Source organism: Danio rerio, chromosome 25 (assembly GCF_049306965.1).
Source record: "Danio rerio strain Tuebingen ecotype United States chromosome 25, GRCz12tu, whole genome shotgun sequence".
NCBI classification, from domain to species: Eukaryota; Metazoa; Chordata; class Actinopteri; order Cypriniformes; family Danionidae; genus Danio; species Danio rerio.
The window spans coordinates 39,080,912-39,106,834 of NC_133200.1; the positions used below are offsets into that span (position 1 = coordinate 39,080,912).

The 25,923-nt window shown below is 38.1% G+C and overlaps 10 protein-coding genes across 10 annotated transcripts; all 10 read left to right on the forward strand.

Annotated features, from left to right (window-relative positions):
• The first annotated feature begins 68 nt into the window (after window positions 1-68).
• On the forward strand, window positions 69-1,728 carry zgc:173552. The gene has a single exon (NM_001111216.1). It carries the CDS (start codon window positions 1,216-1,218, stop codon window positions 1,624-1,626), a length of 411 nt encoding a protein of 136 aa, NP_001104686.1. The 5' UTR covers window positions 69-1,215; the 3' UTR covers window positions 1,627-1,728.
• On the forward strand, window positions 93-7,252 carry si:ch211-113a14.7. Its single transcript, XM_005163194.6, is given in 2 exon segments — window positions 93-513; window positions 5,897-7,252. Coding segments are annotated over 2 exon segments (792 nt in total). The 5' UTR covers window positions 93-111; the 3' UTR covers window positions 6,287-7,252.
• On the forward strand, window positions 3,874-4,714 carry si:ch211-113a14.9. Its single transcript, XM_068217583.2, has one exon. It carries the CDS (start codon window positions 3,910-3,912, stop codon window positions 4,219-4,221), a length of 312 nt encoding a protein of 103 aa, XP_068073684.1. The 5' UTR covers window positions 3,874-3,909; the 3' UTR covers window positions 4,222-4,714.
• On the forward strand, window positions 4,978-7,252 carry LOC108179079 (histone H2B-like). Its single transcript, XM_017354223.4, has one exon. It carries the CDS (start codon window positions 5,006-5,008, stop codon window positions 5,378-5,380), a length of 375 nt encoding a protein of 124 aa, XP_017209712.2. The 5' UTR covers window positions 4,978-5,005; the 3' UTR covers window positions 5,381-7,252.
• Window positions 7,253-10,534: 3,282 nt separating this feature from the next.
• Window positions 10,535-20,903, forward strand: hist1h2a4 (histone cluster 1 H2A family member 4). Its single transcript, XM_073943486.1, has 4 exons — window positions 10,535-12,446; window positions 17,540-17,897; window positions 19,205-19,215; window positions 20,411-20,903. Exons 1-4 carry the CDS (start codon window positions 12,062-12,064, stop codon window positions 20,851-20,853), a joined length of 1,197 nt encoding a protein of 398 aa, XP_073799587.1. The 5' UTR covers window positions 10,535-12,061; the 3' UTR covers window positions 20,854-20,903.
• Window positions 10,538-11,404, forward strand: zgc:110216. The gene is given in 1 exon segment (NM_001013477.2): window positions 10,538-11,404. A coding segment is annotated over 1 exon segment (597 nt). The 5' UTR covers window positions 10,538-10,589; the 3' UTR covers window positions 11,187-11,404.
• On the forward strand, window positions 13,073-14,298 carry LOC137489384 (histone H3-like). Its single transcript, XM_068217587.2, has one exon. It carries the CDS (start codon window positions 13,112-13,114, stop codon window positions 13,520-13,522), a length of 411 nt encoding a protein of 136 aa, XP_068073688.1. The 5' UTR covers window positions 13,073-13,111; the 3' UTR covers window positions 13,523-14,298.
• si:ch211-113a14.15 lies at window positions 16,286-18,655 on the forward strand. Its single transcript, XM_068217585.2, has one exon. The coding sequence runs from the start codon at window positions 16,314-16,316 to the stop codon at window positions 16,623-16,625; it is 312 nt and encodes a 103-aa protein (XP_068073686.2). The 5' UTR covers window positions 16,286-16,313; the 3' UTR covers window positions 16,626-18,655.
• Window positions 20,904-22,978: 2,075 nt separating the features above from the next.
• si:ch211-113a14.17 lies at window positions 22,979-25,061 on the forward strand. Its single transcript, XM_683785.10, has one exon. It carries the CDS (start codon window positions 23,007-23,009, stop codon window positions 23,316-23,318), a length of 312 nt encoding a protein of 103 aa, XP_688877.3. The 5' UTR covers window positions 22,979-23,006; the 3' UTR covers window positions 23,319-25,061.
• Window positions 22,979-25,681, forward strand: si:ch211-113a14.18. The gene has a single exon (XM_073943436.1). It carries the CDS (start codon window positions 24,585-24,587, stop codon window positions 25,182-25,184), a length of 600 nt encoding a protein of 199 aa, XP_073799537.1. The 5' UTR covers window positions 22,979-24,584; the 3' UTR covers window positions 25,185-25,681.
• The last annotated feature ends 242 nt before the right edge of the window (window positions 25,682-25,923 follow it).

Consider the following 25,923-nt stretch of genomic DNA (forward strand, 5'->3'; position numbering starts at 1 on the left):
TCACTGTCTCTGACCAATAGACGGCGAGCAAGCTCTCTTAAATAGTAGCTGTTCAACTGTTATTACTCAATTGCTACAATTGACGTGGAATTGTTAGTATTCGGTATCAAGATGAGCGGAAGAGGTAAAACAGGCGGCAAAGCTAGAGCAAAGGCAAAGTCTCGCTCATCCAGGGCTGGTCTTCAGTTTCCCGTTGGACGTGTTCACAGACTGCTCCGCAGGGGTAACTATGCTCAGCGTGTTGGTGCCGGTGCTCCAGTGTACTTGGCCGCTGTGCTCGAGTATCTGACCGCTGAGATCCTGGAGTTGGCTGGAAACGCCGCTCGGGACAACAAGAAGACCCGCATCATCCCCCGTCACCTGCAGCTGGCGGTGCGCAACGACGAGGAGCTGAACAAGCTTCTGGGTGGAGTGACCATCGCTCAGGGCGGTGTGCTGCCCAACATCCAGGCCGTTCTGCTACCCAAGAAGACCGAGAAGGCTGCCAAAGGCAAATAAATAAGCTGAAGGTCAATAACTAAGACACCTAAAGGCTCTTTTCAGAGCCATCCACTTTCTCTATGAAAAGAGTACCAATAACTTACTGAGAGATTGCACATAACTTAACAATTCACACAAACGCTTATTTCACAGCTGATGTGTACCATATCCCTAAAATGGTGAATCTTGTGCAACATTTCGGACAGATAAGTGACGATAATTGATCTCTACTGGTTTTCTCTATTAGTTTTAGCTTTATATTCACTTAAAGTGAAATGTGATTTAAATTGGTTATATTTTACATTAATTACTGGGCAGAAAAATTATTCGACCCAAAACCTTGCTTGATTATTGCAAAGAAATACCATAGACGTAGTTAATGGATGTTTTACTCGCTATGGATTCAACAGCAACAATTACAATTCGTGGAACCTAGAGTTTGAGATGATTTGCTTTCTAAAGGATCAAACTTCTACATGAGAGTGAGGGGGATAAAAAGGGTTGATCTCATTGTAGGTGTACAGTAAAGTAAACATAAGAAAACGCGGGCTGTCGCTGAATTTTGTTGAAAACGGAACGTGCTGCCATTGGTCAGATTTCACTCGCAGTAGCCAATCAAATGACTTGCTGACGCACCGCCCACAAAGAACACTGCCGAGCAGAGTACAAATAGCGGCTGCTAGACTGACTGGATCATTACTTTTGTCTAGAAAGCAAGAGAAGAACTTTGAAAACATGGCAAGAACCAAGCAGACCGCCCGTAAATCCACTGGAGGCAAAGCCCCAAGGAAGCAGCTCGCCACCAAAGCAGCTCGCAAGAGTGCTCCTGCCACCGGTGGAGTCAAGAAGCCTCACCGTTACAGGCCCGGTACCGTGGCACTGCGAGAAATCCGTCGCTACCAGAAGTCCACTGAGCTGCTGATCCGCAAACTGCCCTTCCAGCGTCTGGTCCGAGAAATCGCTCAGGACTTCAAGACAGATCTGCGCTTCCAGAGCTCCGCTGTCATGGCTCTTCAGGAGTCCAGCGAGGCTTATCTGGTCGGTCTGTTCGAGGACACCAACCTGTGCGCCATCCACGCCAAGAGGGTCACCATCATGCCCAAGGACATCCAGCTGGCCCGCCGCATCCGCGGAGAGCGCGCTTAAGATAATTGTTGATCCGTTTTAAAGTCAAAGGCTCTTTTAAGAGCCACCTAAGTTTATCCAATTAAAGGGGAATTTTCATCTCAGCAATTTTATTAAGCTAAATAGTGCATAAAGTGATTATTTCACTAAATACCTAAAGTCAATCATCATACATGTACAAATCTTAAAATGAGCAGTGCAACATCTGTACCAACTTGAGCTTGTTATTAGCAGTAGTCAACTCCTTGAGGATGTAGTGGTGTAATGAGGAAACAAAAACCCTACTTATATCTTGTCTGCTGCTTTCGTTGGAAGGGGTTTAAAACAGAAGTTTAATATTACTTTTCACAAGACGTTTTCCAGAATCAAATTCTAGATTGAAATGATCATTGTAAACTATTGAAAACAACTGATGATGCTAGAACTGCCATATGATTATGTTGACTGGAGTAGAGGAAGTTTAAAAAGTGCAGCAAATTATAGGATGCTTAAATTAAGTTCATCTCAAATGCTTTAAAGTAGTAACAAAATCTTAATATCCAATGTTAAAAATACAGCAAATAATCCATTTAACCTCTTTGGAATCTATTTAAATGTAAGACATGTTTCACAGATACAAAAGCAGTACATTTTCTATATTTTCATAGCCAAAGACATCCGGCTGGCCCGTCACATCAGTGGAGAGTGTGCTCAAGTTAATTTATAATCTGCATAAATTACAAAAACAGTTATTTTTGTAGTTTTGAGATATAATTTTTTCTAATGAAGTTTTTAGTTTTACTTTTCAAAAATCATGTTTTATATTTAGGAGAGAATAGTTTAATTGCAAAATGGGTAAAATATTCTGCTAAAAAAAATTAAATTAACTCTTTATATAAGCCTATCACCCTTTTAAAATATAAGAGTGTTATGAGGTTTAACAATTATTGAACAGAGATGATGCCAATTTACTGACCATTTAATGGGTGGAAACATAATCAACATACAGTACTATGTTCTGAATCATTATCTGCAATAAATGGTTATAAATGTATATAACTCAAAGAAAAATACAAGTTTCAACTTAAAGTTCAACTTGATAACTATTTATTATAACTTAATAATAATAAGGTCAAAACTTCCCCCTATAGGGGAACTAAGTGGCAGAGAAAAGTTGTTGCTATCAAACATAGTTTACTTCATTGAAGAGATTCATCCAAGAGACGTATTGATAGTCGGTTTTGCAAATGAATGTCTTGTAGTTTTTTCGAAATACAAAATACAGTATTTTATTTTGATACTTGTTGTGTCTGCTGTATGTTGTAGTTTATTTTGATAGATGTAATACTGGGGTATTATTTTATTTTATAATACATTTCATTATATTTTTGGCCATCCCTGATAACACTTACAATAGAATGTGTAATGTTTTTAAAATACGGAGAAGAAACTATTATAAACATTTGCATTTTATCCACCTTTATTACATTGCTTTTTATTTGACCACAATTCAACATAATGTTTAATGAAAAAAAAAAACTTGTACAACATCATATACGCTGCCTAGCAAGTATATTGATAATAAACTCTGTCAAATCTGATTTAGAATCAGAGCAAATCACCACTCACATAAAAAATACTATAGTAATTTATAGTAAATAAAAGTGTTATTGGTTTACATTAAAGAATTAAATATTTAAATTGTGGTAATTTGATAGTTGCTATTTAATACAACAATTAAGCAATATAGATTAAATTCCCCAGTATTGTACTTAGTTTCTGCATTATCTATTGATACTAAATAAAATAAATATTACTGTGATACAGCAATTTACATCAATACACTAAAGCTTGTCAGCTTACTATAGTTAATACTACAGTATGCAGTATCCTTCATTAACAAAGGGTTGTAAATGCTATAATATATACAGTATAAAACACTCGACTATAGTATGGTTCAAAAACACAAGAGCCCTTCCTATGAATTCACGGTGTATTCAAGTGGACCTGTTAACTGGATAAACTTCTTTCCCCACAGTGAAATACAAATACCAATAATCCCTGCTGTAAATACTATGCTCTGTGCTGCGATTGAAATGGTGATAATAAACTGCTGCTGTACGAACAGATTGTGTCATCCTCCAATTAAACTGCATAGTATTTGCTTGCTCAAAGAAGATTGCTGCGGTATTGAGGGATGATCATCTGACACTGCATATAGCTCCGCCTTCTCGTGTTTCAACGAGGTCCTGTAGGCAATTATAAAAGTCTTTGAGCAGGCGGTTCATTGTTATTGTGAAGCGTGAGCTTTGTCTACAATCTATCATGTCTGGAAGAGGCAAAGGTGGTAAAGGACTTGGGAAAGGAGGCGCTAAGCGTCACCGTAAAGTTCTCCGTGACAACATCCAGGGAATCACCAAACCCGCTATCCGTCGTCTCGCTCGCCGTGGCGGTGTGAAGCGTATCTCTGGTCTGATCTACGAGGAGACTCGCGGAGTGTTGAAGGTGTTCCTGGAGAACGTCATCCGTGATGCCGTCACCTACACCGAGCACGCCAAGAGAAAGACCGTGACCGCCATGGATGTTGTGTACGCGCTGAAGAGACAGGGACGCACTTTGTACGGCTTCGGCGGTTAAACATCTGCATCCCATCCTGAAAACCCAACGGCTCTTTTAAGAGCCACCCACATTTTCATAAAGAGCTCATTTCAACTTTTGTTTTAAATCAAATGAGATTTTTCAATATAACCATGGTGCAAAGTAATGAATCAAGTAACTAGCGACTCCCAAACCGTTTTATGGACAATAAATTGTCACATACAAGCTAACACTTCATTATGTGGATTTGGGTTTATTAGAGCTGTTAGTATTATCTTTAAATGTTTGATGATGTTTGGTTTCTTATCAATATCTATACGCCTGTGATTTAAGTTAAGCTGCTTCTGTTAGCATATCTGTGCATTTAATTGATTTTAAAACACCTTAGTTTGAGATCAATCTTTTACAATTATAGGATGGTGTATAAACCACAATAGTTAACCTATATCTCTATTATAAAAAAGGGCATTTTTGACGGGCTGTTGTTATAGTTTTAATAAATAGAGAAAATGTTTTAGCGAGGAATTAAAAATGAGATGAATTAAAATTAAAAATGAGACATTATGGCGGGAATGTCAGACAAAGAAGCCCTGAGCGAAGTCAGCAGGGGTGGGACTAAATTTTCAAACTTACAGGCTTGTGATTGGCAGGCGAGTCTTTGTAGAAGCTCAGTTCTAGCCAATGAACTTGATTCACTTTTATTTTTTTAAAGGAAAGCACCCAATAAGAAGACAGCAGCGCTTCTGAAATGGTGTGACTTCTGAATAAAAACCCAGTTCAGAGCTCAGTGTCAATAACTGAGGTTTCATTTCAACGTTTAGATATGCCTGAACCAGCAAAGACTGCGCCCAAAAAGGGCTCCAAGAAAGCCGTCACCAAGACCGCAGGTAAAAGCGGGAAGAAACGTAGAAGATCGAGGAAAGAGAGTTATGCCATTTACGTGTACAAAGTGCTGAAGCAGGTCCATCCCGACACTGGTATCTCCTCCAAGGCGATGGGCATTATGAATTCGTTCGTCAACGACATCTTCGAGCGCATCGCCGGTGAGGCGTCTCGCCTCGCTCACTACAACAAGCGCTCCACCATCACTTCCAGAGAGATCCAGACCGCCGTGCGTCTGCTGCTGCCCGGTGAGCTGGCCAAACACGCCGTGTCTGAGGGCACCAAGGCTGTGACCAAATACACCAGCTCAAAGTAAATCGCTGAAATAACTTTGCCAAGACCCAAAGGCTCTTTTAAGAGCCACCAATATTCTCCTTCAAAGAGTTATTCGTTTAGCAATATTTATGTTAGGACTGTAATAATATTCATGCACTAACTATCATGAGAGACTCCCTTTTATCCATGTGTTTGACTATATAATGTGTTTAGGACATAAAATCTCAAGACTCATTACACCCAGAGTTAATGTTTTTTTTTTTGTTGTTGTTTTTGTCATTAAACACGTTATATTTAAAAATGGAAAACAAATGAACAAAACGGACCCGGATTGTACACGTACCGATATTGCCTAGAACTCATCAAATTTTGTTAAAGGACGAATTTTCGTTGCAAAAGACAAACAATGAGAACGAGCGGGGGATTGGGATTTGGAGGGAGGTGCAGTGATTGGCTTTTACCTTCCGAAGACTCTGACCAATAGAAAGTGAACATACTCCTTTAAATACTGACTGCCTTGATCAGTGTGATTGATTCTAGGGACGAGTAACATCACAACATGAGCGGAAGAGGCAAAACAGGCGGTAAGGCTAGAGCTAAGGCTAAGACTCGCTCCTCCAGGGCTGGTCTTCAGTTTCCTGTTGGCCGTGTTCACAGGCTGCTCCGTAAGGGAAATTATGCTCAGCGTGTTGGTGCCGGTGCTCCAGTCTACTTGGCCGCTGTGCTCGAGTATCTGACCGCTGAGATCCTGGAATTGGCTGGAAACGCCGCTCGGGACAACAAGAAGACCCGCATCATCCCCCGTCACCTGCAGCTGGCGGTGCGCAACGACGAGGAGCTGAACAAGCTTCTGGGTGGAGTGACCATCGCTCAGGGTGGTGTGTTGCCCAACATCCAGGCCGTTCTGCTTCCCAAGAAGACCGAGAAGGCTGCCAAAGGCAAATAAATAGCTGCTGTCTGATAAACAAACCCCTCAAAGGCTCTTTTCAGAGCCACCCACTTTCTCCTTGAAAGAGCGGTCTGATTATGTCGTCTTGAGTTTAGCAGAAGTAAATTACTGCATAAGTTACCAGTGTCAACAAAAGGGTCTGTTAAACAAATGAATTTCGTAATGCTGAATAGCAAACCCGTGGCTAGTTTACACAAGTAATAATGAAAAACATTTGTGTGTATTCCGTAATTGTACCTGCAGTCTTATTTCATGTTTTTAAATGTTCTTTTGAATCAAAATTCTCTAAAGCAAATATTTGTTGGTGTCCAATATTTGTATTTTTTATTTCTAGTATATTTAGTATTGATATGTTTAAAGCAGTAATCTAAATTTAACATTAGGTATTAGTTGTAGGAGACTGGAGCTTTCTCCACAATTTTAAACAGTATTTTTTATAATACATTCATAACAGAATGATTACAGAACGTAATATTTTGTGGTTATTTCTTAATAATATTGGGTTTTCCTAAATACAACAGACTGGAAATGTTCCAGGTTTGTCTCACTGGAAGAGGACCCAAGTCACACTAGAGGGCCTGTCTTTGCTTGTCTGGGGTTACCTGTTGAGATTGCCGAGTGGCAGAGTAATATATACACAATGTTTAAATAGTGCTCAGTATAAATGAGCATACTACATTTAAAAAAAACTAGTTTTTAGCAGTTTCAGATGGATATAGCCAATACATTTTGGTGCATTTAAACAAAACCTGTTAATTGTTTTATTAAATAATTTTATCCATTAAAATAAGAGTTTAGTCGCATAAAATTTGAATTCAAATGAATTATTGCATAACAAAATACAAAAGTGTATCTATTTAGTCTTTTTTACGCGTATCTTGATTTTTCTTGTTCATTTAAATGTCTTTAATACCACAACATTAATCTCTGTGTTGTAGTTTTTGCACCAGGATTTTTTTTTGTTAGTTCTAGTTGTAAATATTTTCAGCTTAGTCCCTTAATAATGTATGATAATAGGGGTCGCCACAGCGGAATGAACTGCCAACTTATCTAGCATATGTTCTACGCAGCGGATGCCCTGCAGTTGCAACCCATCACTGGGAAACATGCATACACACTCATTCACATGCATACACTACGGACAATTTAGCCTACCCAATTACCCTATAGTGCATGTGTCCAGTGGAAACCCACGTCATAGGTGAACATGCAAACTCCACACAGAAATGCCAATTGAGCCAGTCAAGGCTCAAACCAGCAGCCTTCTTACTGTGTAAATTTAAAAAATGTAAAAAAAAAATACATTTAACTCACCATTTTGTTATAATTTTTAAAATGTTCTGTGCAGAATTTGTTTTAAAATACACATTGAATTTAGCTACAAACATCGTATGGTGCAGTCAAAATTAAAATATCACCCTGGACCTTAATTGTATTAAAACAAATGACTTTTAGACGATTATTCTGATATATTTTCAGATTTTTACTCAGTATTACATTTCTATCATTCCATTTACATGGTAAAACTGGCAAATGTCAATTTTTATTTAAGAAATACACTGCAGTTTTACATATTGCATTGCTACTTTGCATATTATGTTAAAAAATAAATGTACTACTTTTATGCTTCCATTGTAAAGATGGAAATGAGAGAAACACTTAATATAGACGAGAGCAGATATGGTGTGAATCAGCTTTTCACAATGATTCAGTCAAAAAAAAACTAAACATGCTTTTGCGACAATTCTCCGTATCAAATGTATATTATATAAAATGTGATGCAAAGAAACTGAAGTGAGTTAAAGTAGGAAATATTTCTGTTTAATTAAAACAGATGTGCCATAGTTTTCCATTGGGGACATATTTTAACTTTGGAAAAATTAATAAAATGCAAAGTATTGCAGTGAACACAGTAATCAACATCTGAAGTGGATCATCACCTTTCAGCAAAGTTGTCCTAAAACTGTTCTTGTTTTTTTGAACCACTTCAAATGCCAACTTCTGTATTTAAAATCTCAATACTATTACCGAGGCACAAGTATTGTGATATTTTACTATTTTATTAATTGTTCAGTCCTTATTTAATGAGAACTTTAATGATACATATGTTTAATAAAAATGAATAGTATTAGCCTTTATTGCAATTTTAGCAGAGCTTTCCACAGAACAAACACAATAGATGCTTTATTGCAAAAGGGTATTTCTAAGTACAAACTGACCAACACGCTGACAAAAACCTGCCATAAATGCTGCATGTATTTCCTTACAGCCCCATTTTCAGTTCATTTGAAACAAAATTCTCTAACGTAAATATTTGTTGCTGTCCAATATTTGTATTTTTATATTTCTATTATATTTAGTATTGATATGTTTAAAGCAGTAATCTAAATTTAACATTAAGAATTAGTTGTAGGAGACTGGAGCTTTCTTCACAATTTTAAGCATAGTATTTTTAATAATACATTCATAACAGAATGATGACAGAACACAATATTTTGTAGTTATTTTGTGAAATACTAGTATTCAGCTTAGTACAATTTAAAGGTTAGTTTATTATTATTTTTTAATAATATTGATATTACTAATATGTATTTCTTGTTCCAGCCATGCTAAAATAAATAGGATTTTTTTTTCATAAGAAAAATATAACATAATAATGATAAACATACTAATGATACTGAGAGAATTTCATTGCTAAACAGCTCTGGTGAAATATTGAAGAAGGAAAACAAATCTAATTTTACTGGAGGGCTAATAATTTTGATTGAGCTCTGTATGATTAAAACGTCAAAGGAGGCTAGATGGCACAGTTTTTTTTCACTATGTTACCCGGATTGGTCACGTTACAGTAAAGGTTGGGTTAAGGGGGTGGGGTCGAGAAAGGTTATTACGTCACATATTGTGATGTCACATAGATCCGCCTTTCAGTGTTTCAACTAGGTCCTGTAGGTGATTTTAAAATGTTTCTCGCAGAGCTTTTTATTTACTTGTTGATCCGATCTGTAAAGAAATCATGTCTGGAAGAGGCAAAGGCGGTAAAGGACTCGGAAAAGGAGGCGCTAAGCGTCACCGTAAAGTTCTCCGTGATAACATCCAGGGAATCACCAAACCCGCTATTCGCCGTCTCGCTCGCCGTGGCGGTGTGAAGCGTATCTCCGGTCTGATATACGAGGAGACCCGTGGTGTTCTTAAGGTGTTTCTGGAGAATGTTATCCGCGATGCTGTTACTTACACCGAACACGCCAAGAGAAAGACCGTGACCGCCATGGATGTTGTGTACGCGCTGAAGAGACAGGGACGCACTCTGTACGGCTTTGGCGGTTAAACATCTGCGCCCCATTTTGAAAACCCAACGGCTCTTTTAAGAGCCACCCACACTTTCATAAAGAGCACATTTCAACTTATTCAACCCGCACATTTTAATAATTATCATTATAATTAGTTTTTCGTTAGGTTGAGTAGTTTAATAAAATAAATTAACCAAATGCAGCTTTGGCGGTATTAAATTAAATAAATAATTGAATTCTGTATTTTCAGTTTTTTTTTACTACTAACTTGGTGCAGGATCATGTTGTATTTACGAAATAGTTTATAGTAAATCTAATGAAATGGTAATACATGGATATAAATGACTTTGAATATTATACAGCGTGTTTTGAAAACGTGTTGTTTTTTTTTTATTTGGTATGTCATTAAAAATAGGCCTGACGATACGCCATTTCATAAAAACGGCTTGATAAAGAAGATAATTCTTAATTTGTTAGTATCGGTAGTGTTTGATATTTATTTTGTTGTGAGAATTCACATTAAGTTTAATATGCGTTTTGACAGTGTCACAATTCATAATAATAAATAATAATAAATAAATAAAATAGCCATAATTACATTATCATTTTTCTACTGTTGCAATATTTCTTACATTTTAATGGAAACAAATCAAAATTACTACAAATAAATTGTGTAGATTTTGTTTACACAAGTGGACTTTTTCCGAAAAAAAAAAAAAAACAGATCAATAATAAATCACAAAAAAGCGGTTGTTTACATTTAAACTGGAATACGCAACTAACCCGTTTACAGAACAGTAAACATACGCAAGCACAGGAGAATTAATGAGTAAATATTGTAATGGTAAAAAGGTTTAAATTTGGTCAAAGTTTAGGCGCCAGATTGCTATGCGGAGTATTATGTTGAGTCTACACGGTCCTCATATGGTAGTTAAGTTCACAGCCGCTCAGCTGCGTCACATCATTGATCTCACAAACTGTGTTGAGGTGTGACTACATCCGCTCAGAGAACCATGGCTGAAACCGCTCCTGCTGCCCCGCCAGCTAAAGCTCCTAAGAAGAAAGCGGCGTCTAAGCCCAAGAAAGCGGGTCCAAATGTCCGCGATCTCATCGTCAAGACTGTGACCGCATCCAAGGAGAGACACGGCGTGTCCCTCGCAGCCCTGAAGAAAGCTCTCTCTGCTGGCGGCTATGATGTGGAGAAGAACAATTCCCGCGTCAAAATTGCCGTCAAGGCCTTGGTGACTAACGGCACCCTGGTCCAGACTAAAGGCACAGGCGCCTCAGGTTCCTTCAAGCTGAACAAGAAGCAAGCCGAGCCCAAGAAGAAGCCAGCGGCCAAGAAAACTGCAGTAAAAGCCAAGAAACCCGCAGCAAAGAAACCCGCCGCTAAGTCACCCAAAAAGGTGAAGAAACCGACCGCCGCGAAGAAGGCCACAAAGAGCGCCAAGAAGCCTGCAGCGGCTAAGAAAGCAACAAAAAGCCCGAAGAAAGCGAAGAAGCCAGCGGCTGCCAAGAAAGCAACCAAGAGCCCTAAGAAGGTTGCTAAACCCAAGACGGTGAAGCCAAAGGCGGCCAAGCCTAAGAAGGCCGCTCCCAAGAAGAAGTAAATCTGTTTTACCCGTCGCAACAAAAAGGCTCTTTTAAGAGCCACCCATTGATTACAACAAAAGTGCAACATTCTACAACCCTCATGGAAAGTGACGACAGTTTGTCTCTTGGTATTTCCAGGAGCGACCAGTTATTTTTTCCTAAATATTGAACAATTATGGGCATAACATGGGTTATGGATATCTATTACGTGCAATAAATAAACGTATTACTAAAATATATTCGTTTTTATGAGCGTTCTTGAGTCAAAGTTTAATGGAGTGTATTATGAATAAGTATGTAGTTAAATAATAAGATAATTTTAATAACGTTGGATAAATTTCAGTTTAAAAACTTTTTTATTTACATTGGATTCTGGAACAAAATGAAAACAGCCAGTTTGTGTGTCTTGTAGAATAAAATGATTATTAAGCAAATAAATTAAAAGCATATCCGTCTGTGGAAAAACAGATATGAACAAAAGATTGGCGAATGAAGTAGAGAAAAAACATTTGGGAAAGGGCCTTCAAAAATTGTGTCATTTAATTATCTGACACATTTCTAAAGTGCATCAAAACTAACAATTATGGGTGTTACAGGTTACATCTGAGTAAATAAAACTTTATGAAAAGCTAAAACATCTAAACTTACTCATAGATTTAACTGCATGTTATGTCTTTGGCCTAGGCCATTAAATAAAAAGACACATTATACTAACAGGCTCAAAGCAAGACAATGGCAGTGAGGGGGAGGGTTTTGGAGGGAAGTGCAGTGATTGGTTTTAAACCTTCACAAACTCTGACCAATAGACGGCGAGCACGTTCTCTTAAATATTAACTGTACAGCAGAAGAGCATTTATTCTTGCTTCTACTTTGAGAGTAAAATAGTCTCAAGATGAGCGGAAGAGGCAAAACCGGCGGTAAGGCTAGAGCCAAGGCTAAGACTCGCTCATCCAGGGCTGGACTGCAGTTTCCCGTTGGCCGTGTTCACAGACTGCTCCGCAAGGGTAACTATGCTCAGCGTGTGGGTGCCGGTGCCCCGGTGTACCTGGCCGCTGTGCTCGAGTATCTGACCGCTGAGATCCTGGAGTTGGCTGGAAACGCCGCTCGGGACAACAAGAAGACCCGCATCATCCCCCGTCACCTGCAGCTGGCGGTGCGCAACGACGAAGAGTTGAACAAGCTTCTGGGTGGAGTGACCATCGCTCAGGGCGGTGTGCTGCCCAACATCCAGGCTGTTCTGCTTCCCAAGAAAACCGAGAAAGCAGCCAAAAGCAAATAAACCGCTGCAGTTTAAACACAACCACCCCCCCAAAGGCTCTTTTCAGAGCCACCCACTTTTTTTCTGAAAGAGCTACAGAGTTAATACATTACAACCAGCAACAGACTGATGTATTATAACATCATCTTGTAAGTGATGGGGTTTTTGACAAACTCCAAATGCTGTTTTTACAATCCGCCGCTTTTCTCAAAAGTTTGCATTACTGAATACTAATGTAGTTTATTTGGCCTCTTATGTAAGAAATTGTTCCACAATAACCTCATTTTGACTGAAAAGACGAAGAATTCCTTAATGTTAAATTGTCAGTCTATAAAGATAATTTAATTAACAGTTCCTGATTTCATTCGCCAAATTAAATGTTTTTTTTTTTTTAAGTTTTATTTGACCTATAATTTCATAAACTGATTTTTAAGAGATCCGACGTTTACATGTGGTCGAGTTCAAAGTGGATGGATGTGCTTTACATTAGAGGAAAGCGCGGGCTGCTGCAGTGTGTATCCTGTTCGGGAGCGTGCAGCTATTGGTCAGTTCTTGCAGTAGCCAATCAATTGACTTTGCTGATGCACCGCCCACAAAGAACACTGCAGAGCAGAGTATAAATACCAGCTGCTTGGGAAAGGTGTTATAGTTTTGTTCCGAAAACAGGAGAAGATTTCTGCAGATATGGCAAGAACCAAGCAGACCGCTCGTAAATCCACTGGAGGCAAAGCTCCAAGGAAGCAGCTCGCCACTAAAGCTGCTCGTAAGAGCGCTCCCGCCACTGGTGGCGTCAAGAAGCCTCACCGTTACAGGCCCGGTACCGTTGCTCTGCGTGAGATCCGTCGCTACCAGAAGTCCACTGAGCTGCTGATCCGCAAACTGCCCTTCCAGCGTCTGGTCCGTGAAATCGCTCAGGATTTCAAGACGGATCTGCGCTTCCAGAGCTCCGCCGTCATGGCTCTTCAGGAGTCCAGCGAGGCTTATCTGGTCGGTCTGTTCGAGGACACCAACCTGTGCGCCATCCACGCCAAGAGGGTCACCATCATGCCCAAAGACATCCAGCTGGCCCGCCGCATCCGCGGAGAGCGTGCTTAAGTTCACGATCATGTCATTTTACACCCAAAGGCTCTTTTCAGAGCCACCTCAATATATCATAAAAGTAGCATTTTATGAAGTTTAAATATACAGCAATATTGGTCTTAATGCAATCATAGTGTTATATGCTCACTCGCAGGATAATACATTACATATAGTGATACAATGAAAGTGGGGCGGTGCAATAGATAGTGCTGTAACCCCACAGCAAGAAGGTCGATAGTTCGAGCTTCGGCTGGCGTTTCTGTGGGGAGTTTGCATGTTCTCCCTGTGTTCGCATGGGTTTCCTCCGGGTGCTCCGGTTTCCCCCACAGTCCAAACACATGCTGTACAGGTGAATTTGGTAGCCTAAATTGTCCGTAGTAAGTGAGTGTCTATGAATGTTTACCAGAGATGTGTTACGGCTAGGCCGTCTGCTGCGTAAAACATGTCCTGGAAAGTTATTGGTTCATTTCGCTGCGGCAACCCCGGATTAATACAGACACTAAGCCGAAAAGAAAGTGAATGATATAAACACAGTACCGGTTAACATATTATTGTCGGATAAATAAACAAGTTCACTTAATGTACAAACTAAAATTTTGTACGTCACTGGAGCTTCACTTTGAAGAACTGTTGGTGGTGTTTTTGCAAATTTACACTTCACAAAAATATGTAGTGGTGTGATATAACAACAATTATTGAAAAGGCTTATGTTTATAATAAAAGTGTGGACTTTAATAGGATGGTTGATTCCTTCTACAAAAAAAATAAAATCTGACATTGGCATTAAGCCTTATACACTGTTGGGGATGTTTTCATCCACTGGGATGATTTTGAGTTTAGTTTGGCCATAACTTTCTCTGTGCTTCAGCAAGCAGAATGACTTTTGCTGAAAAGTCTTATTTTGACATGTTTTCAGAAAATACTTTGAATTTTTACAGTCTCAACAAACTCTGGGCAAATTTACTACCTTTTGTAATGTTCAGGATGAGAACAAACTAAATTAAACTGCTGTAAAATGCATCAGATAAATATATATATTTTATATATCTGATAATCAACCTTAGCCCTGATCAAAACTACTAACTTGCTTAGAAAATTGCAGCGTTTTAGCTCTTCAATTGCCAAATTTATAAATGATGTTACTGATTTGGTAAAAAACAAAACACAAAATTAAGATTTTTTATATAAAAATTAATATTAATTAATACAAAAATCTCAAAAGGTCATTGAGGACTGGATTTTTATTTATTTTTTACTTTTAACTGAAGTTTTGAACATGTGAAACAGCATTGCCATTGATGCGTTAACCAAAACTAAGCTGTTGGATGGAGTATAACAACAAATTAAAGTGCATGTCTGTGAGTGTGAGAGTGACCTGTGCACACTTACCTTGACGTGTCTGAGAAAATCTAAATGTGCATCTCAGCTGTCAGAACTACAACGTGGTTATAATGAAAGTCAATGGGGCAAAAACAGCCACCAACAGTAAATTAGGGAGAAAAATCAAAATCAAACAGTGCATCAGAACCAGTTTTGTTATAAACCATTTACATGTCCAAGACTATAAAAATGAGGCTAATTGGTTAATTATAATGAATCAATAAATACCGAATGGTTAAAAAGCAAATAAGGACAAATCAGTAACATTTCCAATAGTATCTGGATGCAGCCTTTATGATGCAAGCTGAGACTGCATCACTCAAAGATGCAATGTCAGACTCAATGCACTCGATGGAGTGACGTCAATGTGACAGGTAGGGTTAGGAGTGGGGTTAGGTGAGCACATTAAAAAGCATTAGATGCACTTTAAAATGAGTTAATTGTGAGTTGTTTGTCTCCTTTCAGTACGGGAGACGTGACAAATAACTTTGAAAGCCAATCAGCAGAAAAGGCCATTATTATTTGCTTAAAGTTCATAAAAGGGTTCACACTCCAAACCGGTACACTATACTAACCTTTAATAAAATATTAATGTTCCTCACTCACTTTTGACTAAGTTGCTGATTTTATGAGGGGTCGCCACTCCACAGTGTAATATACCACCTATTAAAATCAAATTAACATTTTATTTGGCACATAAACAGTCATACACAGCAGTGAAGTGCTTATATTATCCCTTGTAACCTTAAAAAACTAAAATAATATCAATAAGAATCTAAATTGTGGAATATAAGAGGTAAAAACACAAAACTTTAGGTATATAAATAGGATTTATAAGTACAGCAAATAAAAAGAAATATAAAATATTTAAATTATTACTCTGGCATATGATTTATCCGGGGGATGCACTTTCGGACGCAAACAATGTTCAAAATAATATAATAATAATATTTATAATAATATTAAATTTATAATTTAAAATTTATAATATAAAATTTGTAATATTATAATCTTACATAATGTTAATTGTTCTTCTGTCTCCAATCTTCTGTTGTAGAATTTTAGACTAGATGCCATAAAATGGCAGACAAAATAACAACTTTGCTCTAGAATTATTCAAAAACACCCACTTGAGGTGCAATATAAAGTCAAATAATCCCTGCTGTACACACTGAAACGTTATGTGTGGATCTGTTTGTGTGTTTGTTTGTTTGTTTGTTTGTTTGGCTGTATTTGAAATAGTGACTGTCTTGTTATCCTTCAAGTGACAGTTGGATTTAGGGGTGAGGTCTGATCGGTGTATCACGTGGCATATTGCTATCGCGTAACTCCGCCTTTCAGTGTTTCAACTCGGTCCTGTAGGCGATTGTAAAATGTCACTCGCACGGCTTACTTATCACTTGTTGAATCCAGCTCGGAAGTAATAATGTCTGGAAGAGGCAAAGGCGGTAAAGGACTTGGGAAAGGAGGCGCTAAGCGTCATCGCAAAGTTCTTCGTGATAACATCCAGGGAATCACCAAACCCGCCATCCGTCGTCTCGCTCGCCGTGGCGGTGTGAAGCGTATCTCTGGTCTGATCTACGAGGAGACCCGTGGTGTTCTTAAGGTGTTCCTGGAGAATGTGATCCGCGATGCTGTTACTTACACCGAGCACGCCAAAAGAAAGACCGTGACCGCCATGGATGTTGTGTACGCGCTGAAGAGACAGGGACGCACTCTGTACGGCTTCGGCGGTTAAATATCTGCGCCCCATTTTGAAAACCCAACGGCTCTTCTAAGAGCCACCCACACTTTCATAAAGGGTACTTTTCAATTTTTTTAAAATGATTGCCTATACAGGGTCTATTTTATTTTATTAGTTTGGTTACAAAAAAATCACCAAAAATTTGGATTCAATCGGTTTATTAAAATGATGTTTAAAAAAAACTTAAGATAAGGAATAATTCCTTATGTCCATTTCATTACCGCTAACTTGGTGCAGAGTCATTACTTCATTTGAAATAAGCGTTTAATTCATTAATTTTGTTGGACAAGCGGGTAAGAACTCAGGTTCAGAGATAGGGCATAAATTCACCAGATTACGAATTATTACAGTCAGATGTAAATTTTCAAAATTGTTCGGTTTCAAATAAAATAAATTTAAGCAAATAACTTTGTTGACTTTCGATGTATATGAAAAGAACGTTATTGTGAATTAACTGCTTATGTTATTACTGCTGTGCTCCTCTATTATGTTGGTGAATTTCAAACAGCACTTCTGATATAGTTCTACAACTCTGGTCATTCTACACACACTACATTTGAAATCATTCTATTGCCATTCTAATGTGGCGTAAGATCATAATATTTAACCTTAAGCTGTATGATAAATTAAGCATTTTTGGAGTACGGCGGGAAAGTCGGACAAAGAAACCGCACAGGAGATCACTGGGGGTTGGGCGGAAAATATTCAAACTTAGAGGCCTACGATTGGCGAGAAGTTCATATTGCCACCCACTTCTGACCAATGAAATCTCATTCGTTGAGCAAAAGCACCCAATAGAAAGACAATACAGTCTCTCGGCTTGGCACGAGCTTTCAATAAATACCCCTTACAGTGAACAGAGAATAACTCGGTTTCACTCTCTGAAATCTTCATTATACCTGAGCCAGCAAAGACTGCGCCCAAGAAGGGCTCCAAGAAAGCCGTTACCAAGACCGCCGGCAAAAGCGGCAAGAAACGTAGAAGGACTAGGAAGGAAAGCTACGCTATCTACGTGTACAAAGTGTTGAAGCAGGTCCATCCCGACACTGGTATCTCCTCCAAGGCGATGGGCATCATGAACTCGTTCGTCAACGACATCTTCGAGCGCATCGCCGGTGAGGCTTCTCGTCTCGCTCACTACAACAAGCGCTCCACCATCACTTCCAGAGAGATCCAGACCGCCGTGCGTCTGCTGCTGCCCGGTGAGCTGGCCAAACACGCCGTGTCTGAGGGCACAAAGGCCGTCACCAAGTACACCAGCTCCAAGTAAAGATTTGAAATAACTTCAGCTACCCCAAAGGCTCTTTTAAGAGCCACCCATTTCATCTGTGAAAGAGCATTCTGTTTATCAATGTCATTTTAAGTCCTATATAACGACATAATTATAGTGCAACAATGAGCCTGACCGGAAATAATAAAAGCAGAACTTGGTAGATTAGGCAGTTTTGAATTTGTTTTTGCGGGAAAGAATTGATATAGGAGCGTAGTGAATAATTTGGATGGTTTTGCAAGGCGTACCCGCTAGCCCCTGTCTTATTTACTTATTAAATTGTTGTATAAGCCACAGTTCCTGTTCTTCACATTCAAACGCTTACAACCGTTGTGGTGTCCCAACGGACACCCTCCCCCCGCTCCTCAGCATCTCAACCGAATATTATAGTCAACAGATTGTTGGGCGGTGTTTTTAGGTTTTCAGCGGGTTTTAGACTGGAAACAGTTACATCTGACAGCATTGAATGGTGTAAAGCGGTACATTTCTTTTTGAAACGTTTAATAAAAGTATTGTTTCCCAGAGATTGGTTGCGGCTGGAAGGGCATCCACTGCGTAAAAACTTGCTGGATAAGTTGGCGGTTCAATCCGCTGTGGCAACCCCGGATCAATAAAGCGAATAAGCCAACAAGAAAATGAATGAATAATAAAGGTATTTGTATGAAGGCTGTTTACTACAACTCGTAAATGTTGATGTGTACGTGATTTGATGTCTTAATTTGTGCCCAAATAAATAAATAAAAAAAGTTTCATGCTAATGTCTTTGTTAATAGTGTCCTGTATAAACATGTTTTGCTTTTCTTTTTTTTTTTAAATCACATTTAAAAGTGTGATGTGGGTAAATGTGAACATCGTTCAGTGTAAAAAATGTATGGGAGAACATTTGGCATCCTAACTTTAAAAACAACAGCTTTTTTAAACATTTGTTTAAATTTTGACAGCCAATTGATATGAACTACGCAAAAATTATCTATTATATAGGCCTAGTTTCATGATTATGAAACACACAGGACTAATCAATTTGTCTTACAGTGATGAAAAATACACTAGTTTGCCAAACAGACTAATGTGTGTCAAAAAGACAAATTAAAAAAAGTTAATTATAATTTTTAATATTTTGGGTTTGTGTGGACGAACAGCCAAGCCATGTAGAAAAAGCATAGATTTAGACAACACCCATTTCTGTGTGGACAGCAGGCTTAAGGTTTTGACTGAATTTGGTTGTAGTTTAGAGTTTTTCTTTAGTGATTCTGCTTTTTGACAGCAGGAGTTCATTATAATGTGTTATTTTAAATCTTTGCAGGAGAGGGACCAGTAGGAGAAGTTAATTTTACTCTGGCTGTTTTGCTGCTTCAAATTGTGTATAAAAAAGGTCTACTTTAAAGTAAAGGTATTAGTTAAATGGATATTTTAAATGGGCTATTATGAAAGCAAAAAAAAAAAAAAAAAACATTAAACAAGGCCAATAACCGTGATTTATTAACTTCACACATTATTCTCTAATTCGCCATTATTTATGTTCTTACAATGTAATTACCGCTTGAACATGTCAAACGACACTCAAAGCTAGATCTCGTGAAGGATTTGTTTTGTTTGGATAAATCTAGAGACCTTCATGATTATGATCTATTTGTAAATAAAAAATATTTTTATTAACATTAAACTTGCCTTATTTGGGAGAGTTTGCCTCCATTTTGCATCCTGGAATTAGAGTAAGTTGAAGGCCTCATGTGACAGCAAGTAAATCAATCCCTTTTTTTCTTTCCTGAAATCTTTTATTTGGTTATTTGCATGCATGTCGTTAAGAAATTAAACATGAATAACATGCAGAAAATTACTTATAAAAGGAAAATGGCAAGCAAAAAATAAATAAAAAATAGGTGGGCCTAAATCGTTTAAATCTCATACTTTTACATTGATGTTTTTAATGTAATCTTTATATTTGGCCTGAATAACAAGCCCTGTTTATTGCCAAATATGAGCCAACACATGGACATAAGAAGATCAACTCCAGTTAAAGTTTTACCTTTGAGCCTTTGTTAATGTGTTAAACAGGACTAAATGTTTCAATAAATAAAATGTTTTTTATTTAAAATACTTAATTCATACCAGGGTAAGTTTGGTGTCTCTTTCTTTACAGTTGAACACATGATTTATTAGAAAATGTAAACGTTCTCAATCATCTGGTTTTGTGCGGAGTTGTGAACAATTTTTCATATTTTCTATATTTATAAATGCATTTTTATTCTATTTCATATGAATCTACTCTTAATAAATCTCATCACTTAAATTATTAGTTTTCTTGAATTTGCACTAGTTTATTGTAAATCCCTGATATTGCAAACACATTTTCAGAATGTTTTGCCAGGGATTCTTTCAATGTGATTCGAACTTCGAACAAAGAAGAACTAGTGGAGTAGCTTGAAATTTGGAGGGAAGTGCAGTGATTGGTTTAAAACCTTCACAGACTCTGGCCAATAGACGGTGACCACCCTCCTTTAAATATGAGTTGTTCTGCTACAGTTATTTTATTTCTACCCGAGTCTACGCAGAGACATTAACATAATGAGCGGAAGAGGCAAAACCGGTGGCAAGGCTAGAGCTAAAGCAAAGTCTCGCTCATCCAGGGCTGGTCTTCAGTTTCCCGTTGGCCGTGTTCACAGACTGCTCCGTAAGGGTAACTATGCTCAGCGTGTTGGTGCCGGTGCTCCAGTGTACTTGGCCGCTGTGCTCGAGTATCTGACCGCTGAGATCCTGGAGTTGGCTGGAAACGCCGCTCGGGACAACAAGAAGACCCGTATCATCCCCCGTCACCTGCAGCTGGCGGTGCGCAACGACGAGGAGCTGAACAAACTTCTGGGTGGAGTGACCATCGCTCAGGGCGGTGTGCTGCCCAACATCCAGGCCGTTCTGCTGCCCAAGAAGACCGAGAAAGCAGCCAAAGGCAAATAAACCGTTACCGTTTGAACACAAACCACCCAAAGGCTCTTTTCAGAGCCACCTACTTTCTCTTTAAAAGAGTTATTGTGCTTTTATAACTACATATAGGAAAATAAATATATAATACTAAGGATTCTCATTTTAATCGTTCTCTAACATAAATGTGGACTGGTCTTTAGGCTAATATTACATTGTATAATACAAGTTAATTTTATTAGGTTAGATCTTCAGATATTGTTGCTGTAAATCATCTTATAGAAAATCTGTTGGAAAGAGATCTGTGGGTGCTGTTCTCGTGCTGAGCACTATTTATTATTGTATATACTGTGATATATTTGTGATATATTTGACTGTTCTACTGTATGTTGTACTAGTATGTTACACAATCTAAAATGATGCGTGCCGAATATTTTAACGAAACAGTTTCTGTTGTAGGGTCAACCTAATTTTTTTTAACACTTGAAAAGGTGTTTTTACAACCCATTTTGAACTTTATAGTTATAATAAATTTCTAACCATTTTTTGCCATGGTGACGGTGCATATCTAGGTATTTTGCAAGAAAGTATTCAATTTAAGGACTTAAGGAGGTTAATTAGGCAAGTAGTTGGACAACAGGGACTGTTCTGTGGCCATTCAAAAAAATATCAACGAGACTACTATAGGAATTATGAGTTTAAAAAGGAAAAAATCAGTGGCGCCCCCAGAAAATTTTCTTAGGGGTGGCCAGAAGAGGCCGCACCAAATCTTGGGGTGGCACACAAAAAAAATAATAAATTCAGTGTAATGTTATATTTTTGTTTCTGGTAAATGAAATAATGTAGTTTTTACTCATTTAATTAATTCTACTTGAAATATTGCAATTTATTATTTGAAATAATTCAATGTACATGTGCAAACCAAATAAAAATCTATTTTTAGTTTAAAAACACTTTTAATATAATGTATAAATAACTTCTTTTTTTACGTGCCTTTATTGTACATCATACGAGATATGCCATGTCTAAAATTAATGAAGATTAATAAGTTTATTATTCCCAGTGATGGGTTGCAGCTGGAAGGGCATCCACTGTGTAAAAATGTGCTAGATAAGTTGGCGGTTCATTCTGCTGTGGTGACCCTGGATTAATAAAGGGACTAAGCCGAAAAGAAAATGAATGAAAGAATAATGAGTTTATTAATTACCCAAACAAATGAACAAACTGAACAAAAGGCATTACTATACACACTCACTATACCTAATAATATTATTTATCCATATTGCTTTTTGAACCATTTTATTAATGCAGCTTCTTCTATTGATATACTGTAGCTTAAGGTAAATATTAAATAGCCATTGCTGTCTATTGAAGGTGTGTGCGTGCTGTCAAGGACGATCGGGGAGGGTAGTGGTGGTTCTAGTTTAAATGACACCCTGGGCTAACCACCCTATACACCCCCACCTCTCTTGAATTGTTAAATTTGTTATTCAATAAATATAACAATTTATTTATATTTACTCTAAATAAATACAAATAATATTAATATACAATTATTATTCTAAATAAATAACAGAAATCAGTCCTAAATATTACTGGAAAACAACAACTGGAGTGATATGCCAACATCACTTAAGAAACCTTTTGCATGAAAATTAATTATGACAATTCTAAAGAATACAAAAAAAGTATTATAGAATTATCTGTGATCTTAGACCAGATCATGGCTGAGAAATCATGTTATGAAGTCTTACCTCCCTGACTCATTATCCCTCCTTTCTGCTTTAAAGGCATGCTTAGTAAAAGTAACATCATCATCATCATCATATTATATAAACTTTAAACGACTTTCAAACCCCTTGGAGGCGCCCCTGGAAAAAATATATAACATACTAATGATACTGTGAAAATATCCTTGCTCTGTTAAACAGCACTAGGGAAATATTTGAAAAGAAAAAAAATTCCGGAGACCAAATAAATTTGTTTTCTTTAAAATCTGATAGTAAAAGCGAGGGCAAACGAAGCCATGTCGTCCAGAATGGTCACGTCACAGTAATTGTTGGATTCAGGGGCGGGGTCGGATAATGGTAGCTCCACCTTTTAGTGTTTCAACTAGGTCCTGTAAGCGATTGTAAATTGTCACTCGCAGACCTTACTAATTACTTGCTAAATTAAGCTCGGAAGAAATCATGTCAGGAAGAGGCAAAGGTGGTAAAGGACTCGGAAAAGGAGGCGCTAAGCGTCACCGTAAAGTTCTCCGTGATAACATCCAGGGTATCACCAAACCCGCCATCCGTCGTCTCGCTCGACGTGGCGGTGTGAAGCGTATCTCCGGTCTGATTTACGAGGAGACTCGCGGGGTGTTGAAGATGTTCCTGGAGAACGTTATCCGTGATGCCGTCACCTACACCGAGCACGCCAAGAGAAAGACCGTGACCGCCATGGATGTTGTGTACGCGCTGAAGAGACAGGGACGCACTCTGTACGGCTTCGGCGGTTAAACATCTGCGCCCCATCCTGAAAACCCAACGGCTCTTTTAAGAGCCACCCACACTTCCTTAAAGGGCATATTTTAAGACTATTTTGCAGTACTAGTTCGATAATAGAAGTTTAGCCTGAACTTAACGACATATTAAGTCTGCTTTAATTAATTAGTGTACTGTTGGTAGTTTGCAATAATAAAAAGTACATTAAAAGTCAGCTAAATCATCCACGTGATGGTGTCTTTGTAAATGATTTATCTTAGCTTAAGTGCCAAGATGGGAAATTTGAAAAGTATGTAATTTATCAATAAAAAAAAACGTTTCCATTCATTTATAGTTCAAAACCAACCAATCCGGCAAGACCTATTAAGCCCCATTATATTTACATGAGATGTGTTAACGATCCTGCATTTATACATCTTCATAAAAATTTATTACAGATACGTTCCAGAGGTAAAAATAATGTAAAAATCTAGTAGTTATTATGGTCTTAATGGTAATATGTACTCATGTATAAAATGATGATCAATGTGTTGAAAACATCAACTTGCATTGGTTACAATTGTACTAATTATTACTTTTGATAGTCCATTCGAAATAAACGTTTCGATGAATTTGTTTATAAAAAACATCTTTATCAAATAACTCATAATTTGCTGAATGTTAATTTAAAATTAATATTTCGGAGGGCATGTTTAATTGCATCTTTCAAATCTTAACCCTGTTTATGAGTTTTGTACAGGGGCAATAATAAATAATTTGTTTCTAAGTGTTTGCTTTAAGTTAGACAGTTTTTGAGAGTGTCATCATTTATAGAGAATACTAAAACGTATGCTGCTGCACCATTTGCCACGTGTTAATGTTAACATCTTCACAAATCAAAGCTAAATTACAAATAAATCGCATACATTTGTAGCTTTCACAAAATCTTATAGTTTTATATAAAACTATATTTGATATATAACTATATATAACTATAAGCTTTAAGAACAAGATACATGCACGAGTACAAGCAAAGTAATCAATGGAGGAACAATGTCTAGTTAAATTTAATTGTCAAAATCCTTTCAAAAACGGGTCCTCACAATGAAAAGCAACACAATCTCATTTTAATAAGCAAAATGTACTTGATCTGGTCAAAATTTAGGCGCCAAAATGATGTGTGGGTCAGTGTGTTGAGGCTACACGGTCCTCATGAGGTAGATAAATTCACAGCCGCTTGGCAGCGCTAAATCATTGATCTCAGACTTTCGTCGACGTTTGTCTATATTCGCGCAGAGAACCATGGCTGAAACCGCTCCTGCTGCCCCACCGGCCAAAGCCCCTAAGAAGAAAGCGGCGTCCAAACCCAAGAAAGCGGGTCCAAATGTCCGCGATCTCATCGTCAAGACTGTGACCGCTTCCAAGGAGAGACACGGCGTGTCCCTCGCAGCCCTGAAGAAAGCTCTCTCTGCTGGCGGCTATGATGTGGAGAAGAACAATTCCCGCGTCAAAACCGCCGTCAAGGCCTTGGTGACTAACGGCACTCTGGTCCAGACTAAAGGCACAGGCGCCTCAGGTTCCTTCAAGCTGAACAAGAAGCAAGCCGAGCCCAAGAAGAAGCCAGCGGCCAAGAAAACTGCAGTGAAAGCCAAGAAACCCGCAGCAAAGAAGTCACCCAAAAAGGTGAAGAAACCGACCGCCGTGAAGAAGGCGACAAAGAGCCCAAAGAAAGCCAAGAAGCCTGCAGCTGCTAAGAAAGCGACAAAAAGCCCCAAGAAAGCGAAGAAACCAGCGGCTGCCAAGAAAGCAACCAAGAGCCCCAAAAAGGCGAAAGTTGCAAAGCCCAAGACGGTGAAGCCGAAGGCGGCTAAGCCCAAGAAGGCCGCTCCCAAGAAGAAGTAAATCTGTTTCTCTTCTACAATTTAACAAAAAGGCTCTTTTAAGAGCCACCCACTGATTACAACAGAAGAGCAACATTTCCAAAACATTCATCTAAAGTGTGTCATCTGCTATTTCCAGAAGCAGCCATGACTGTTTCCCCATCATTTGAACAATAATGACCACAATATATGGGTAAGGAATATAGTATAGTGGTACAAGGTTTCTGTAATGTTATACTTGTGTGTATACCAAAGCGCTATTTTGTCGAAACTTTAGTTTTACAGTGGGTATTTTTTAAACGTTATACTTCTGAAAGTAATCCAAACAGCCAGCAAAAAAGATTATTTACTAGAATAAATGCATACAATTAGGCAAAATTGTCAAACAAAAAATTCTCGGTTGAAAAACAAAAAACGGAGAAAATAAGATGTATAGCTTGTGTATTTAAAATCTACAGGCAGGATATTTACATTAGACATAAAAAGAACACTATGAAAAAAGTTAAAATGCCCCAAAAATCTAAAATGACTGGTGCGTGAAAAAACGCTGTTTACTGCATATTTGATATTTAGTTAAACTTATGATTGATATTATTATTATCATATGAAGACATTTCTTACAGCCTTAAAGGTAGACACTTGCAGAGAGGCGAGGGGTTTGGAATTTGGAGGGAAGTGCAGTGATTGGTTTGAAACCTCTACAGACTCTGACCAATAGCAGGCGAGCACGCTCTGGTAAATACTGGCTGCCTTGGTAGATC

Excerpts from the sequence above, each read along its gene's own strand:
- LOC108179079 (XM_017354223.4), top strand. The coding sequence starts at position 5,006 with ATGCCTGAACCAGCAAAGACTGCGCCCAAAAAGGGCTCCAAGAAAGCC.
- LOC137489384 (XM_068217587.2), top strand. The coding sequence starts at position 13,112 with ATGGCAAGAACCAAGCAGACCGCTCGTAAATCCACTGGAGGCAAAGCT.
- si:ch211-113a14.17 (XM_683785.10), top strand. The coding sequence starts at position 23,007 with ATGTCAGGAAGAGGCAAAGGTGGTAAAGGACTCGGAAAAGGAGGCGCT.
- si:ch211-113a14.18 (XM_073943436.1), top strand. The coding sequence starts at position 24,585 with ATGGCTGAAACCGCTCCTGCTGCCCCACCGGCCAAAGCCCCTAAGAAG.
- zgc:173552 (NM_001111216.1), top strand. The coding sequence starts at position 1,216 with ATGGCAAGAACCAAGCAGACCGCCCGTAAATCCACTGGAGGCAAAGCC.
- hist1h2a4 (XM_073943486.1), top strand. The coding sequence starts at position 12,062 with ATGAGCGGAAGAGGCAAAACCGGCGGTAAGGCTAGAGCCAAGGCTAAG. Across the intron at positions 12,447-17,539 it reads GAAAGCAGCCAAAAGCAAAT|CAAAGACTGCGCCCAAGAAG; the intron begins AAACCGCTGCAG and ends TACCTGAGCCAG.
- si:ch211-113a14.15 (XM_068217585.2), top strand. The coding sequence starts at position 16,314 with ATGTCTGGAAGAGGCAAAGGCGGTAAAGGACTTGGGAAAGGAGGCGCT.
- si:ch211-113a14.9 (XM_068217583.2), top strand. The coding sequence starts at position 3,910 with ATGTCTGGAAGAGGCAAAGGTGGTAAAGGACTTGGGAAAGGAGGCGCT.